Source organism: Odocoileus virginianus, chromosome 26, assembly GCF_023699985.2.
Source record: "Odocoileus virginianus isolate 20LAN1187 ecotype Illinois chromosome 26, Ovbor_1.2, whole genome shotgun sequence".
Taxonomy (NCBI): Eukaryota; Metazoa; Chordata; class Mammalia; order Artiodactyla; family Cervidae; genus Odocoileus; species Odocoileus virginianus.
Genome location: NC_069699.1, coordinates 21,051,503 through 21,067,317, shown reverse-complemented (window position 1 = coordinate 21,067,317; position 15,815 = coordinate 21,051,503). Strand labels below are relative to the sequence as shown.

Sequence of the window (15,815 nt, the reverse complement as noted above, 5' to 3'; positions counted from 1 at the left end):
ATCCTGAGGCCTCTGATCAGAGGCTTAATTTGCTCAATGAGTACCTGAATTTGAAAATTGTTTGATTGATGGTTTCTCTTAAAAATAATAGCCAAATACCCTTTGCTGTTGGCCCAAAGATAGAGAAAAGGAACCAATTAAGAGAGTATTTCATAGTTAATTCCCCAAAGACTTAGATACTGCAAGTTAGAAAACCATCACTAGGTCCTTCTGCCTTAATAGCTATCACAGTCTAACCAGTCTCATTATTTTTCAGTTGAGCATCAGGAACTTCCCAATCTATTAAATATTATATTCCAAGTATCTGTTTACCCAGTTGATACAAATTACAAATGGGACAGGAACTGTCTGTCACTTCCAGAGCAATTAGTGTATGAAAACTTATCAAAAGAAATCTGTCAAGTTTGAATAAGGATAAATATTGCATGTAAGTCCCTAAGGAAATCACACTGAGTGGGATATATTTTTTGCAGCGTGTAAGAGTTTATTTTGTTTTATTAACTTGGCTTTATTTTTTCAGAATGTGAATAGCATTTCATGCAACCCAATGAATTAATGTTTTGCTCTGATAAAAATAGACTTTAGTTCTTAGGGGAAAACTGCATCATTTCGTGAGTCATATAACACTAACTCTTTCTTTCAAATTTCAAAAGCTCATACTGCTTCCAGGAGGGAGCACTGGAAGGGGGATCTTCCTTGGTGGCTCAGATGATAAAGAATCCGCCCGCCAATGCAGGAGACCAGGGTTCAGTCCCCAGGTCAGGAAGATGCCCTGGAGAAGGAAATGGCAACCCACTCCAGTGTTCTTGCCTGGAGAATTCCATGGACAGACGAGCCTGGTGAGCTACAGTCCATGGGGTCGCAGAGAGTTGGACTCAAATGAGCGGCTAGGTGACTGGAAGGAGACTGTAGCTGGAAGACCTAAGATACAGTGTGCTTTGCCACTTTCTGACTCTCCAGCCTCACCTTTTCTAGGCCTTAGAATTGTCGTATGTGTTGTTTGGGTGTTGGGTTTTTTGATTAATTAATTTATTTAATTTTTATTGGAGTATTGTTGGATTGCAATGTTGTGTTCATTTCTGCTGTATAGCAAACTGAATCAGCTGCACATACACATATATCCCCTCTTCTTTGGATCTCTTTCCCGTTTAGGTCACACAGAGCACTGAGTTCCCTGTGCTATACACTCGGTTCTCATTAGTTATCTATTTTATACACAGGAGTGTATATATGTCAGCCCCAGTCTCCCACTTCAGCCTACTCCCACTTTCCCTCTTGATATCCATATGTTTGTTCTCTATGTCTGTGTCTTTCTTTCTTCTTCATAAATAAGATCACCTATATCAATTTTTTTCAGGTGTTTTTTTTTCTTCAGATTCCAGGTGTATGTATTAATATGCAATATTTCTTTTTTTTTTCTTTTTGACTTACTTAAAGTCTGTAAAATGTCCATCAGCTGAGGAACAGATAAAGAAGTAATGGTACATATATACAATGGAATAGTATTTGGCCATAAAAAGGAATGAAATTGGTCATTTGTAGAGACATGGATGGTTGTTGATTTTTTTTTTTTAAACAACATTTATGCTATGGTTAAAATCATGAAAACCTACAGGCATATAGGTTAGAATTGAAAATATATTCTAAATGATAGCTATCTTTCTGTTGAGGTATTAGAATTTCTAGGGAATTTTAAGATTTTATAAGTTTATTTTTTACCTTTTTAATGCTCATTTATCCCAGTCTATCAGCCTCTGCTGACAACTGCCAATCTGTTCTTCATACCCACAACTTGGTTTGTTGGTCTAATTTTTAGAGTCCACATATAAGTGAGATTATATGAGATTTGACTTTCTTTGTCTTACTTATTTCACTCAGCATAATGCCCTCAAGGTCTATGCACATTGTTCCAAATGGCAAGATTCAATTAATTTTAATGGCTGAATAATATTCCATTCTCTCTGTGTGTATGTGTGTGTGTGTGTATGTATTGTTATATTTATATATGGTTTGTTTATCCTTTCATCCACCAATGGACACTTGGGTTGTTTCTGTATCTTGGCTATTTTAAATGATCCTGCAGTGAACATGAGGATGCAGATATTTCTTCAAGTTAGTGTTTTAGTTTTTTTCAGGTGAATACCCTGAAGTGGAATTGCTGGATGATATGGAAGTTCCATTTTAATCTTTTGAAGAATTTCCATACTGTTTCCCTTAGTGGCTGTTCTGATATATATTCCCAGCAACAGTGCACACGATTTCTCTTTTCTCTGTGTCCTCACCATTGCTTGTTATTTGCTGTCTTTTTGATAATAACCAGTCTGACAGGTGTCAGATAATATCTCATTGTGGTTTTAATTTGCATCCCCCTGATAATTAGCTATATTGATATGTGTCCTGTTTGGAAAAATGTCCATTCAGATCTTCTGCGCACGTTTTTTAATCAGCTTTTCTTTTTTTTTTTTTTATGCTGGTAAGCTGTAGGAGTTCTTCATATTTTGAATATTAATACTATATCATATATATGATTTGCAAATATTCGCTTCTGTTCATTAGGTTGCCTTTTCATTTTATTGATGATTTCATTCACTGTGCAATTTTTTTGTTTGTTTATTTGTTTTTTAGTTTGATGTAGTCCCACCTGCTTATTTTAGTTTTTGGTGTCAGATTCAAAAAATCATCTCCAAGACCCATGTCAAGGACCTTATTACTGCCCATTTTTTTTGTGTGTAGGAGTTTATGGTTTCAGATACTAATGCCAATCTTTCATCTGTTTTGAGTTAATGTTTGTGTATTGTACAAGGTAGCCATCCAGTTTCATTCTTTTGCATGTGGCTGTTTTCCCAGCACTACTTACTCAATTATTGTCCTTTCCCTGTGGTATGTTCTTGGCACCTTTGCAGTAAGTTAACTGATTGTATTTGTATAGGTTTATATTTGGGTTCTTTATTCTATTTCATTGATATATGTGCCTGTTTCTATGCTAATGACAAACTGTTTTAATTACCGCAGCTTTGTAGTGTAGTTTGACATTTTTGAGTGTGATACCTTCAGCTTTGTTCTTCTTTCATATCTTTAAAATGAAGAGATAAGTGTCTGTTGGGTCATTTTTATCCTTACTACACATTTTTTCCTACTTTGATGTCTGCATTATCATTACATTATATTATTCAGGCCCCTTCCTAATTTTTGTTTTTTCCTTTCCTAATTTTTATGGACAAATAAAATTACAGTATTCCAGGTAGTGCTATTTGCTGTGAAGAAAAACAGATAAATAAAAATTAATTAATATCATGTTTAGAAATTTTCCCCCCTTAAGGGTCTCAGCATTTAGCTCAACATGATCTCAACAGTGAACCAGCTGAGATTCTTTGGTTGACCTTCACACTTTAGGACTCAACAGTATTTATGAATGTTGTATGTTGAACTGATGTTAGTTAGGATCCTTAGCACAATCCATTTGATACTTGTGTTTCAAACTATGGTCTGTTCCTTTATCCACAGCATTGAAAATAGTTACAGTAATATATTGCTATTACAATTTGGGAAACTTATTACAACTTTAATTCAACATTTTGTTGTTTTCTGTTGTTTAATGTAACTTAATGGCTTTCCTGAGAACAGAAGTAATAGAGCTAATAATTTTTATATTATACTTATTCTTGAGTTGAAATTGCATTAGTTCAGCATTTCCCAGCCTCTATTTTGTGATGTATTGTAGACATTTTAGAAAGAGTGTGTGGATGAAGGAGTTGGGAGGCACTTCTACATCAAGTAAGTTTGCATGACTTTAGTAGTCTCTAAGAAATTTGAGGCACATTGACATGTTAAAAGTCTCTTGCAGGTCCTGAAAGGAGAAAATTTTAAATCTATTAAACTTTATTTAATCCCGTTCTTCTCAAAGTCTTCTGGTCACATAAACTTTTTAAATTTGAGATAGGTAGGGGGTAGAGAACTTCTGTTTTATTCTATTCTATTCCTGCAGAATATGTTTATGGTTGCTTGCATTTCCTACTAAAGTAGTAACTCACAAAAGCAGTGAAACCAACATTCTTATAATCAAACAACATGATAATTGTCGTTTGATATTTTTTACTTTAAAAATGATTTTGCTTTAAAAATGATTAACTTTCAATGATTCAGATGTGCTTCTGACTCAGAGGACTTCCACATAACTTGAACCTCACTACATGCCTATATCACATTTATGATTATCTCCATTTGCTGGATTAAGTTGAAACTAAGTAAGAGTGTTTAAATGGCTTTCTTTATGGAATTCAGTTTTGAATTTTGGTCTTCTGGTCTTTTTTTTTTTTTTAATTCCAATTAGGAAAATAACAAAGTGGATGTATTTTATCCTGGTATCCATGGTTCCTGCAACTTCCTAGTTACTGAACTATGCATCTTCTACAAAATTCAGAAAGTTTTGTGGCACTAGCCAGTAGCAGAAGTTTTAAAAAATGTCTTCAGAAAAAAATACATATATATGTATAGTTTATATATTTGATTATAACTCTCCTTGGAGAGATATGGGTTGATTAATATTTTGCAGGTTAATTACTTTCTAACTTACACCTTGTGACTTTGGATATGTTTATTTATTCCTAAAACTTTCATAATTAATTACGGGATAGGCAATGTTCTCTTCACTGTTCATGTGACAATATTTTTGAGAGCCTTGGTGATTACTTGCTTTGCCTGAAACTGACATGCCAAATTGAGAGAGGAGTACATTGCACTGTGATATTTGTTGACTGTCCTGTTTTTGTGGCAAAATTGCTGCATTACATTGTACTTTTTCACAACCTATTAGAGGGGCCTTTCCTCCCCCTAGATTGTAGTTTCTTGAGAAAGTAACTAGCTTGCTGGGAAGAGCTTGCTTATTTACAGTGAGTATCCTCTTGACATCAGCATGGGGTTACTTATAATTATATGCATATGCATAAATAAAATGATTAGCTATTCTCATATAAACCTAATTGTATCTCTGTAAAATAATGCATGAAGAAATGTTATAATCCAGCCATAAAGGGAAAGCAGTCTACATGACCTCCTCCTTTGTATGTAAACAGTGGATCATTAAGATGGAATATGTTCCCAGTCACACATTCAGTTATCGAGGTCAATTACAGCTGAGGACTCATTGAAGTATTAAACAACAAAGTGCCTTTTCCAATAATTAGCATTCTGTGTACAAAGCTGAAGTGACCTTTCTGCCATTTTCCAAGGACAATCCATGCATTTAGAATTTAGCCCAGGATCATACTGAAGAGCAGCACACAAGAGCTCAGTCAGCTAGTTCGGAAACCACAGGCTCCCTTTGCATCTAGTTGCTCCCCATCCTGCCTGAAATAACTTGAGAAAGTAAAACAGGGCATGTGGGCTAATCAGTGCCCATGGCTGCTATATCACTTCTCCAGCTTCGAACAAATCTGAAGATCACACTTTAAAGAGAGGAATCATGAAATGCCTGGAGCTAAAGAAGTTTGATTTCCTCAGAGCACAATAGTTCACTGCAGCAAATCATTTAAACTCGCTGTCGCTTAGGTTTCTTTTCTGAGATTGAAAGCATGGGTTAATGTGCTCATTCACAAAACATTCACCTAATTCTGCAGAAAAAATGAGAATTTTCAAAGGAACATTTTAAGTATGACTGCCTATTACACTCCTCCCATTGGCGTTGTGGGATGGATAAGTATTTGTGAAAAGGTTGCTATTTGATGGCTACTTTATACAGATGTAATAATTTTTTCAGCTAATTTTTTTAACACATTACTGATCAGGGGATTGTTTCAGACTAATGCCTATGGCTGTAATACATTTCTAGTGAATAATATGTTAAAAATGCAGATTTTCATTTATGGGACCAGCCAACTAATCATTGTATTATATTTAATGAGTATTTGCTACAATATTAAATCACCATCTCACTAAAATAATGGGAAGAGTTCAACATCACAAGTGCAAAAGGAGTAAGAATATGCATCAATAGTAAGAGGCACTGGGAAAAGACTGGATTGAGAATCAGGAATTACTCTGCCTCTGTCTCTAGCTGTGGCTGAGTTTGGATTAGACAGTCTAATCCTCTGTGTCAGAATTTCTCAGTTAATGGAAAACTATAAACTATACTGGAAACCATAAAGTGCTGTGTAAGTGTGTTGCACCATGATATACTATTATGATTATTGCCTCTAAGATGAAAGGAGTGATGTAAGTAGTTTCCAGGGTATATCAAGATTGTGGACTCTGCGTCTGTAGCTTGAGCTTTAGCTATGTATATTATATGGTTCTTAGCCATGCTTAGTGAACTATAATGCTTATTCCTTGATTTAAAGAGATTGGACTTCTCTGTCAGTGGTCAGTGTACCTTCTAGTTCTGTAGAAATAAAATCTTATTGACTGATGGTAGGAAGACTGGTAACAATGCTTTAGGGGACTGTCATTACTTCCTGTTGATATTTAGCAGGCTGAAAAAGGATCATTGGGCAACAGTATGAATTTTTAACTTGACCAGTTCTTTCATGAATACAGTAAAGTTCTTATAAAAGACACGTTTATAATGATGATTCCTTTTGCTTTCAGAGCTCAGCTATGCCTGGATTTTCAATGAATACCCCTCCTATCAGGATAATCGCCGCTTCGTTTCTCAAGAGACTGGGAATCTATATATTGCCAAAGTAGAAAAATCAGATGTTGGAAATTATACTTGTGTGGTTACAAATACAGTGACAAACCAAAAAGTCCTGGGACCACCCACACCACTGATATTGAGAAACGATGGTGAGTTTTCTAAGGGATTTTCAGAATTCTGTTTTTTGTGCTCATAGGTTGAGTTTGGGAAGTTATGTTATTGGCACACAAAGCTTGACTATCTCAATTACATTTAAGAAAAGTTGAATGCTTTTACATTCACTACCTATATTTTCTACGCTTGTGTAAGAAGTAAACCCATGAATCCATTTTGCAAGACTTACTAGAAATATAATTTCTAATTTCAGCCTCAATGCAGTGTGAGTCTGTTTCTTCACACTTAATTGTGTACACAGACAAAATGAAGTAGAAGGTTGATCAATTAGCTTATCAGTCAACTCTGTATAATTTAGTTTTCAGTGTCCAGAAAGAAGTTTTACGTTATCCAAATAATTTCTGGGTGTGTGGTATTGAAGATATAGTTTCAACCACAGTAAAATGCAGAAATGTCAAGTCCTACTGGAGGTAGCTTTATGTTCCCACATTTTTGTGAGAATATTTCAAGAAAATAGATGAATTTCACATTACTTACTCAGATGGATGACATGACAGTGTATGGTGATTCATCATGTGCTCTTTGAAGACAGTCTTACCAATTTGTATGCCAGACTTTAATAACATCATGCCTTTTCCCCACTGTGAGTCTTTTTATGTATTCTGTTCCCTTGGCTTGAAATACTCTTCATTCTCTTGGTCCCTTGACTAACTTACACTGATCCTTACAGCTTCTTCAAATATATTGCTTTCTCTGGGAGATCATCTCTGTCTCACCTGTTCCACCCAACTGTGCTATATCAGGTGCCTTCTCAAATCAACTCTGCAGAGAAAGTATGAGCATCCTTAAAGCATAGACCAAACTGTGAAATTTGGGGGCAAATAATACAGATTTCAGTCATTCAGTTACTTCTTCATGTATTTAACATACATTTATTTAGCACTTGCTATGTGACAGCACTACTCTGGGAGCCAGTGAGCAAAAACCAAAAACCCCTCCTCATGGCATTTAAATTCTGCAAAGGATTTAGGTAAAAACAAACAAATAAACCTAAACAGAATGCCAAATGCAGTTATTTTAGATAGCAATAAATAAAGGAGTATGCTGACACAGAGCCTCTGTGGGAGCGGAATGATTTATTTAGATAGGGTTGTCATGCAAAACCTTCCGAGGGGTGACATGAACTGATGCCTGAATGATAAGAAGTCTGTCCTGTGAAAGTCAGAGGGAGGAGCATTCCAGACTGAGTTAACATCATGTGCAAAGACCCTGAGGCCTAGAAATAAAATTACTGGCATGTTCAGAGAGCAAAGAGAATATGAGCCTCATGGAGCATAATGACCAGTGTAGAGGGTGGTTTAAGTTGATGTTGGAGACTGGATTTTATTTCAAGTGCAGTGAGAAGCCAATAGAGGATTTTATGTAACAGAGTTATGTATTTTTTTTTTTTTAAGATTGCTTAGCTACTGTGTGGCAAGTGGACTTTTAAAAAAGCAATAGTCAAAACTGGAAGTCCACTTAAAGACTGTTGCTGTAATTCAGTCAGTCACCGACTGACTGATGGCAGCTTGAATTAGCGGGTGGCCATGGAGAGAAGAGAAGGTTGTGGATACAGGACATCATTTGCAGGTAGAGCTGACAGGACTTGCTAACACCTGGGATGTGGGAGGTGGTGGAAGAGAAAATCAAGGATGACACATGGGTTTCTAGCATGGCAGCCGGGTGGATGGAAGTGCCATTTACTGAAATGGTTTTACTGAATGGGTTTACAAGGGAGCAATTCAGAATTACTTTAGTCTTTATTATTCTCCCCTGGCAAAAGAAAGAATTGTTCATTTGGTGCTTCTTAGTTTCTCTATCATAATATTCCATCTCTCTATCATAATATGCATCTGGTCTATTCATATTTACTTGTCAGCCTGCCTTCCCCTGCCCACCCAATGCCATGTGATCAAACTCACACCACAGCTTTCATCTGGTTTGGTATAAGGGCCCAGCACAGTGCTTGCCACATGGCGAATATTAAATGGATATGTTGCATTAAGCTGAGTTATATTAAATAAAACTGAAAAATCTCATCAGTTTAACAAGAAACATAGGCAAGGGATCTGTTCTTTCAGAAGCTATCAGTGCTGTCTCTCTGGACCTAAAGATAAAAATTCTGATTCAACATATGTGTTTCAGGGACATTTTGTGCAAAGTTATTTAAAAATATAGCCCCTCTGGCCTTTGCCCATAATACACTTATGCCAAAATGTCTATCCAGTCTGTTCAGTTCAGTTGGTATGTCAAGGAGACAATATAATCGAATATTGACTCTGATACACTAAGACACAGCCCAAGAGAAATATCACCCAGAGTCGCTGCTTCAGAAAGAAGGAACAGATGTTCAGGAATACATAAAGTCCTCAGCCTGGCCAAACTCTGCCTTCTGCTTATCTTTTGAATTTATCTCGACTTGCCTAGTGTATCTTCATAGAGGTGACAAATGTTTTTTATGAGAATATTTTATCACAAAATTAGCAAGCTAGGGATCTCATTCTTCAGCAATTAATGCCCATTCATTCCTAATTTCTGTGAGAGTTGTTGGTGAAAATTCATAATATATCTTTCCCATTTAGACAGCAGTACATAAAATGGATACTCAAACTGCATTACTAGGCTCAAAATAGATTGTTTCATTACCTCTTTTGTGGAGGTAAGAGAAAAGGGAAAATATAAATCAAAAAAAGATTGCAAAGTAAAAATGACATTCTTGTGAAAATGTATGCTGTGAGAGTAAAATCAATGAAATTATCATTCTGCGCATTCTGGTAGTTAGTGACTGGATATTAGACTGGTAAGCACAAGGTGAGTATGGAGTTTGCACAAGCATCTTAGTAACTGAAGCTCACTCAGAATTTCATATCCTCCTTCCGTCTCTGATATATGAATAAGTGAGGCAAGGGAGCTTGTTGCCTGCACTGCGCTAACTGACATGGCTGACCATTTCCCTGACAAAGTGCAGATGGAGACAAATGTAGCGTAAAGAACTGAAAAGTGAAAGTGAAGTCGCTCTGTCGTGTCCGACACTTTGCGACCCCATGGACTGTAGCCTACCAGGTTCCTCTGTCCATGGGATTTTCCAGGCAAGAGTACTGGAGTGAGTTGCCATTTCCTTCTCCAGGAGGTCTTCCCAATCCAGGGATTGAACCCAGGTCTCCCGCATTGTAGGCAGACGCTTTACCGTCTGAGTCATCAGAGAAACTCACTGGGAAGTTCCCTAGCGAAGTGCAGATGTAGACAAATGTAGCTTAAAGAACTAGATATCCTCAATATTCAAGTTATTTTTTTTTTCCTGGAGTTTCAGCTAAGCAATCTAGACTGGAATTGTTTCTAGTCCCAAAGGTTACAGTGAGTCAGAAAAAAGTGAACAGTGGACCACTCCTGTCGACCCACGTTCCAGCTGGAAATCAAGGGCGATGTGTCCCATGATGATACCACTAACCCTCTTTAGGTCCTAATCCCTAACACACTGAGTGAGGTTCTGCAAGGGTTTTGTCCTTGCTGTTCCTTTATCCTCAACTCTTCACATGCCTCACGCCTTCCTACACCTCAGATCAATGACTGAAATGTAGAGCAGGGTAGTGTGGAGGTAAGCCGGGTTCCCAGAGTGCAATCCAGCCCCACCATTTATCAGGGATGTGACCTTGAACATCAGTTGAACAACCTCACTATGCTGTGTTGTCATCAGTCAAATGAGGGTAGCGGTACCTACCTCAGAGCTCACTCTGTGTGCGAAATTATGTGTAAAGTGCTTTGAACAGTGACAAGACAGCAGGACAGTGTCAAGAACTTCCCTAAGACATGCTCCACAAATTATACTTTTAAAAAACATTATACAGAGTAATTAGATAACATTATCCTTGTTTTAAAAATGTAGATAATGATAAGAGAAAACTGAAATCTAACTCTCCATAATGCTAACAGTCATAAACTTTAAAGCAGTCAACTTTCAGTAATAAAATGTTCAGTTCTTAATTTTTTTCTTTCTGCTTCTCTGTGTTTTCTCAGTTTTCTGCAATGATTAGAAACTTTTCAGTTTTTTTTAATGTTTGATAAAAGGGATAACTACAGTTTATTGGACCTAAAAGGCACTTAGAGATCCCCCAATTTATTCTTATTCTTCCAGAAACAAGGAAACTGAGGATGAGAGAAATAAGTCAAAACAGCAGAGGGATCAAATTCTTGGCCCCCAGTCACCATACTATTTAATTGAGATTCAGAAAAGCTTTTTGGCTCTCAGATGATTTTTGAAATTTTTATTTTGGGAATTCTAAATAACTATATGTTATGTGTCGTGTTCATCTCCAGAAAGTAGTATAAAACAGAGCTAGACAAATGTGAGAGAATTTTATATCAGAGTTTTTATTTATTTATCTAGGTATTTTAAAATTTGCCTGAAACAATAATATAACCTATCATACGGGAGAGGGCATCTGTTGCTTGGGTACCGTGGAAGAAAAACATTTCACTGAGAAAAGTAGATCATCATTATTTTTACCAGAGATACTAAACTAGTCCATGGATCAATATTAGCCTAATTGCTAGTTATTAATGACCATGAGTTTGCTCTATCATGTGCTTCCTACACAGATTTCAAAGAATTGTACCTCTTATTTCCATAAAAAAGGTAATGGGCTACCCATACCAAAGCAGCATAACTATGAAAGAAATCATAGATTTATATCATAATCATAATAGCTATTTTTTTTCTGTCTTAAGTCATTACCCCAACTTGCTCTAAAATGGCTAAACATGAAAAAAAAAAAAAAACTAGCAGAGATTAGGACAGTCTTGGGAAAATGAGATCATGTCTGCGAGGTTGTTTATGTTCTTTATATGCACAGGTATGTAACTGAGCATGAAAAATTACTGTATGGCCCTTGCCTTTTTTCTGCATTTCCCTTGAGACTGGCTAGGGATTGGTTTGGCAGTTCCTTAGTTTGCTTATGAGAACCAAGGCAAATGTTGAACAGTTTACACCCAGTGTGTATCTGATGGATCCTTGCTTTGCACATTGGTTGTTGAATGTTTTTGATATTATCCCTAATTAGAATTCTCAATAGAAGAGCTTTTGGGTGATAGGAAACACTGGATTTTTCCTATCTTAGAATTTCAAGTTCACTCTCTGTATCTCTTTCTTTCCCTTTTCCTTTCCCATATTTATATACATTGATAAACTTACACGTGTAGGATATGTGTGTATAAATATACATGTGTTTATATACACAAAATATATTGTCTTTTGGAGTTAAAATTTAAACCACTTTTTGAATGTTATTATACTTCACTGTAAATTTAAATTATTAAAAATTTGTGTTTTCCATATAACCAAAATAGCTGACCATTTTTTCCCAAGCCCTGACCCATTTCCTCAAGCTTTACTTTATTTAGCCATGAAAACTTTGCATTCAAGGCAAAGTTTTGAATGCTTCAGCACTGAAGCATTTATTGTTTTCAGTGTACATCAAATTTTAACCTAGTGGACAGGCGACCAGCTGATAACCCCAGCAGCCTAGAGTTTCAGAGCAGCCTAAGGTAGGACAGAAATAGATGTGGTGAACAGAAGATTAAGAGTGTCCATGATTGATGCCAACCAGCTTTGTCTTGTTTGTTGTGGTGTCACCTAGGATGCAGGAAAAGAAGTGTAGCACTAAAAATCAAGAAGGAAAAAAGCCATAGAATTCTCGGGTGTGGTCCCAGATCTGCCACTAACATGAGACAAAACCTGTCACTTCGTTTGTCCTCAATATTCCTAGCTATAAAAATGAGTGGTTTGTAATATGTTATGTCTAAGGGTTCTTCTGCGTTGTCTTCTGAGATTCCAGTCACAACTTTCTACCTTACTTTATTCCAGTCTCAGCATTTGGATAGGCCACATGATATCACACACAGCTCAACACACAGATGCTGTTCATTGGATTAGATTTCTTCCTAGCACTAACAATGAATCCTAGTGCAAAACTAGACCATCATGGACCTCAATGACCATTAGATCTCCTAGTGGCTCAGAAGACTACATTTGCTTCAAATTGCCAAGTTTAAGATCAATGAATGAAAAGTGTAAAAGAGAAAACTAGAGTATTCCAGAGTATTCTGGGTTATCTGTGTAGTATAATGTATTCTTCATTATGACACTACCATCTGTTCATAGTAAACTTTCCTAATATTGCCCCAAATTGGGTTAGATTCTCAAGTGAACATTAACAGATATGATGTTGTCTTCTTGAATAGATCTGCTTCAATTGTAGGCCATTTAATTAGCCTAGCTGTCAGATTAAAAAAACTAGTCATTAAGACATTTATTTTTTTTATTGTAAACTTGATCTACAACACTTTTTGATGACGTAAACTTTAGACTGAGAACTACAGAACTGCCTGGGGAACAAGCAGAGATGTGCTCTTGACTTGCACAAGATTTTTATATTACCTAAGATCTAAAGTTTATACTCAAACACGTTTCTTTATTTAACTCTCATTTCTAATTACATCTTTTCTGTGGTTTTGTCACAGCAATCATATCTTGCATTTAATTTTCTGACAATACCACATTTGAGGATCTTTGGGTGTAAAACATGTTTTGTGAGAAAAACATCTAAATGACTAAAGGATGTGAGATATTTTGCTAAACTGCCACTGCTAATCTGATTTAATAGTGTCTTAACGGTCGGAATATTTTGAAGCCTTGACAAACTTAGGAACTTGGAGTCAGCTCTAAACCTCAGGCATAGTCAGATTCATTACAGATCCATGGGGCCAAAGCTTGTGAATGGTCACTTCACTAGTCAGTTAGAAAGCATCTGTTAAGTACCCATTGTGTGTTTGACACTATAAAATAAAAAGATGTGGTCAGAGCCCCTGGGAGTCTATAGTCTTAGACAACTATAAATTAATGAAAGGTCTGAAGTTTCATTCTTATCAGAATTATTGAATTGAGTTCCAGGAAACACATTTATAGATAGGGATTTCAAATAAAACAGGATAAGAGAGATGTCCAGCCTAGAATAAAGATGACTTGAGCATTCATTTGATGATGCCTTTGACCAAGAAACATTGACATTTTAGGAATCAAATGAACTAAAATGGACTGCAATGGTTGAGTTTAACTCAGATGACCATTATATCTACTACTGAGGGTAAGATCCCATACAAGAAATGGAGCAGCTCTAATAGTCAACAAAAGAATCTGAAATGCAGCACTTGGGTGCAGTCTCAAAAGCGACAGAATGATCTCTGTTCATTTCCAAGGCAAACCATTCAATATCACAGTAATCCAAGTCTATGCCCCAACCAGTAATTCTGAAGAAGCTGAAGTCGAATGGTTCTATGAAGACCTATAAGACCTTCTAGAACTAACACCCCAAAAAGATGTCCTTTTCATTATAGGGGACTGGAATGCAAAAGTAGAAAATCAAGAGATACCTGGAGTAACAGGTAAGTTTGGCCTTGGAGTAGAAAATGAAGCAGGGCAAAGGCTAACAGAGTTTTGCCAAGAGAATGCACTGGTCATAGCAAACACCCTCTTCCAACAACACAAGAGAAGACTCTACACATGGACATCACCAGATGGTCGATACCAAAATCAGACTGATTATATTCTTTACAGCCAAAGATTGAGAAACTCTAAACAATCAAGACCAAGAGCTGACTGTGACTCAGATCATGAACTCCTTATTGCCAAATTCAGACTTACATTGAAGAAAGTGGGGGAAAACTATTAGACTATTCAGGTATGAACTAAATCAAATCCCTTATGATTATACAGTGGAAGTGACAAACAGATTCAAGACATTAGATCTGATAGACAGAGTGCCTGAAGAACTATGGACGGAGGTTCGTGCCATTGTACAGAAGGCAGTGATCAAGACCATCTCCAAGAAAAAGAAATGCAAAAAGGCCAAATGGTTGTTTGAGGAGGCCTTACAAGTAGCTGAGAAAAGAAGAGAAGCTAAAGGCAAAGGAGAAAAGGAAAGATATGCCAATTTGAATGCAGAGATCCAAAGAATAGCAAGGAGAGATAAGAAAGCCTTCCTCAGGGATCAGTGCAAAGAAATAGAGGAAAATAATAGAATGGGAAAGACTAGAGATCTAGTCAAGAAAGTGAGAGATACCAAGGGAACATTTCATGCAAACATGGGCATAATAAAGGACAGAAATGGTGTGGACCTAACAGAAGCAGAAGATATTAAGAAGAGTGGCAAGAATGCACAGAAGAGCTATATAAAAAAGATCTTCATGACCCAGGTAACCACGATGGTGTGATCACTCACCTAGAGCCAGACTTCCTGGAATGCAAAGTCAAGTGGGCCTTGGGAAGCATCACTACAAACAAAGCTAATGGAGGTGATAGAATTTCAGTTGAACTACTTAAAACCCTTAAAAATGATGCTATAAAAGTGCTGCACTCAATATGCCAGCAAGTTTGGAAAACTCAACAGTGGTTACAGGGCTGAAAAAGGTCAGTTTTCATTCCAATCCCAAAGAAAGGCAGTGCCAAAGAATGTTCAAATTACCACACAATTGCACTCATCTCACATACTAGCAAAGTAATGCTCAAAATTCTCCAAGCCAGTCTTCAACAGTACATGATCCATGAAATTCCAGATGTTCAAACTGGTTTTAGAAAAGGTAGAGGAACCAGAGATCAAATTGCCAACATCTGTTGGATCACCGAAAAAGCAAGAAAGTTCCAGAAAAACATCTACTTCTGCTTTATTAACTACACCAAAACCTTTGACTGTGTGAATCACAGCTAACTGTGGAAAATTCTTAAAGAGATGGGAATAACAGACCACCTGACCTGCCTCCTGAGAAATCTGTAGGCAGGTCAAGAAGTGACATTTAGAACTGGACATGGAATAACAGACTGGTTCCAAACTGGGAATGGAGTACGTCAAGGCTGTGTATTGTCACCCAGCTTATTTAACTTATATGCAGAGTGCATCATGTGAAATGCCAGGCTGGATGAAGCACAAGCTGGAATCAAGATTGCTGGGAGAAATATCGATAACCTCAGATATGCAGATGA

The 15,815-nt window shown here is 36.7% G+C and overlaps 1 protein-coding gene across 13 annotated transcripts in view; it reads left to right on the top strand.

The window, feature by feature from the left end:
• Window positions 1–15,815, top strand: part of CNTN4 (contactin 4) — a 971,999-nt gene that overhangs the window by 752,997 nt on the left and 203,187 nt on the right. For all 13 annotated transcript variants that reach the window (XM_070455652.1, XM_070455651.1, XM_070455646.1 and 10 more), the window contains one exon: window positions 6,583–6,780. In XM_070455652.1, the coding sequence (XP_070311753.1) occupies window positions 6,583–6,780 (198 nt within the window). The remainder of the gene's footprint in view (window positions 1–6,582; window positions 6,781–15,815) is intronic.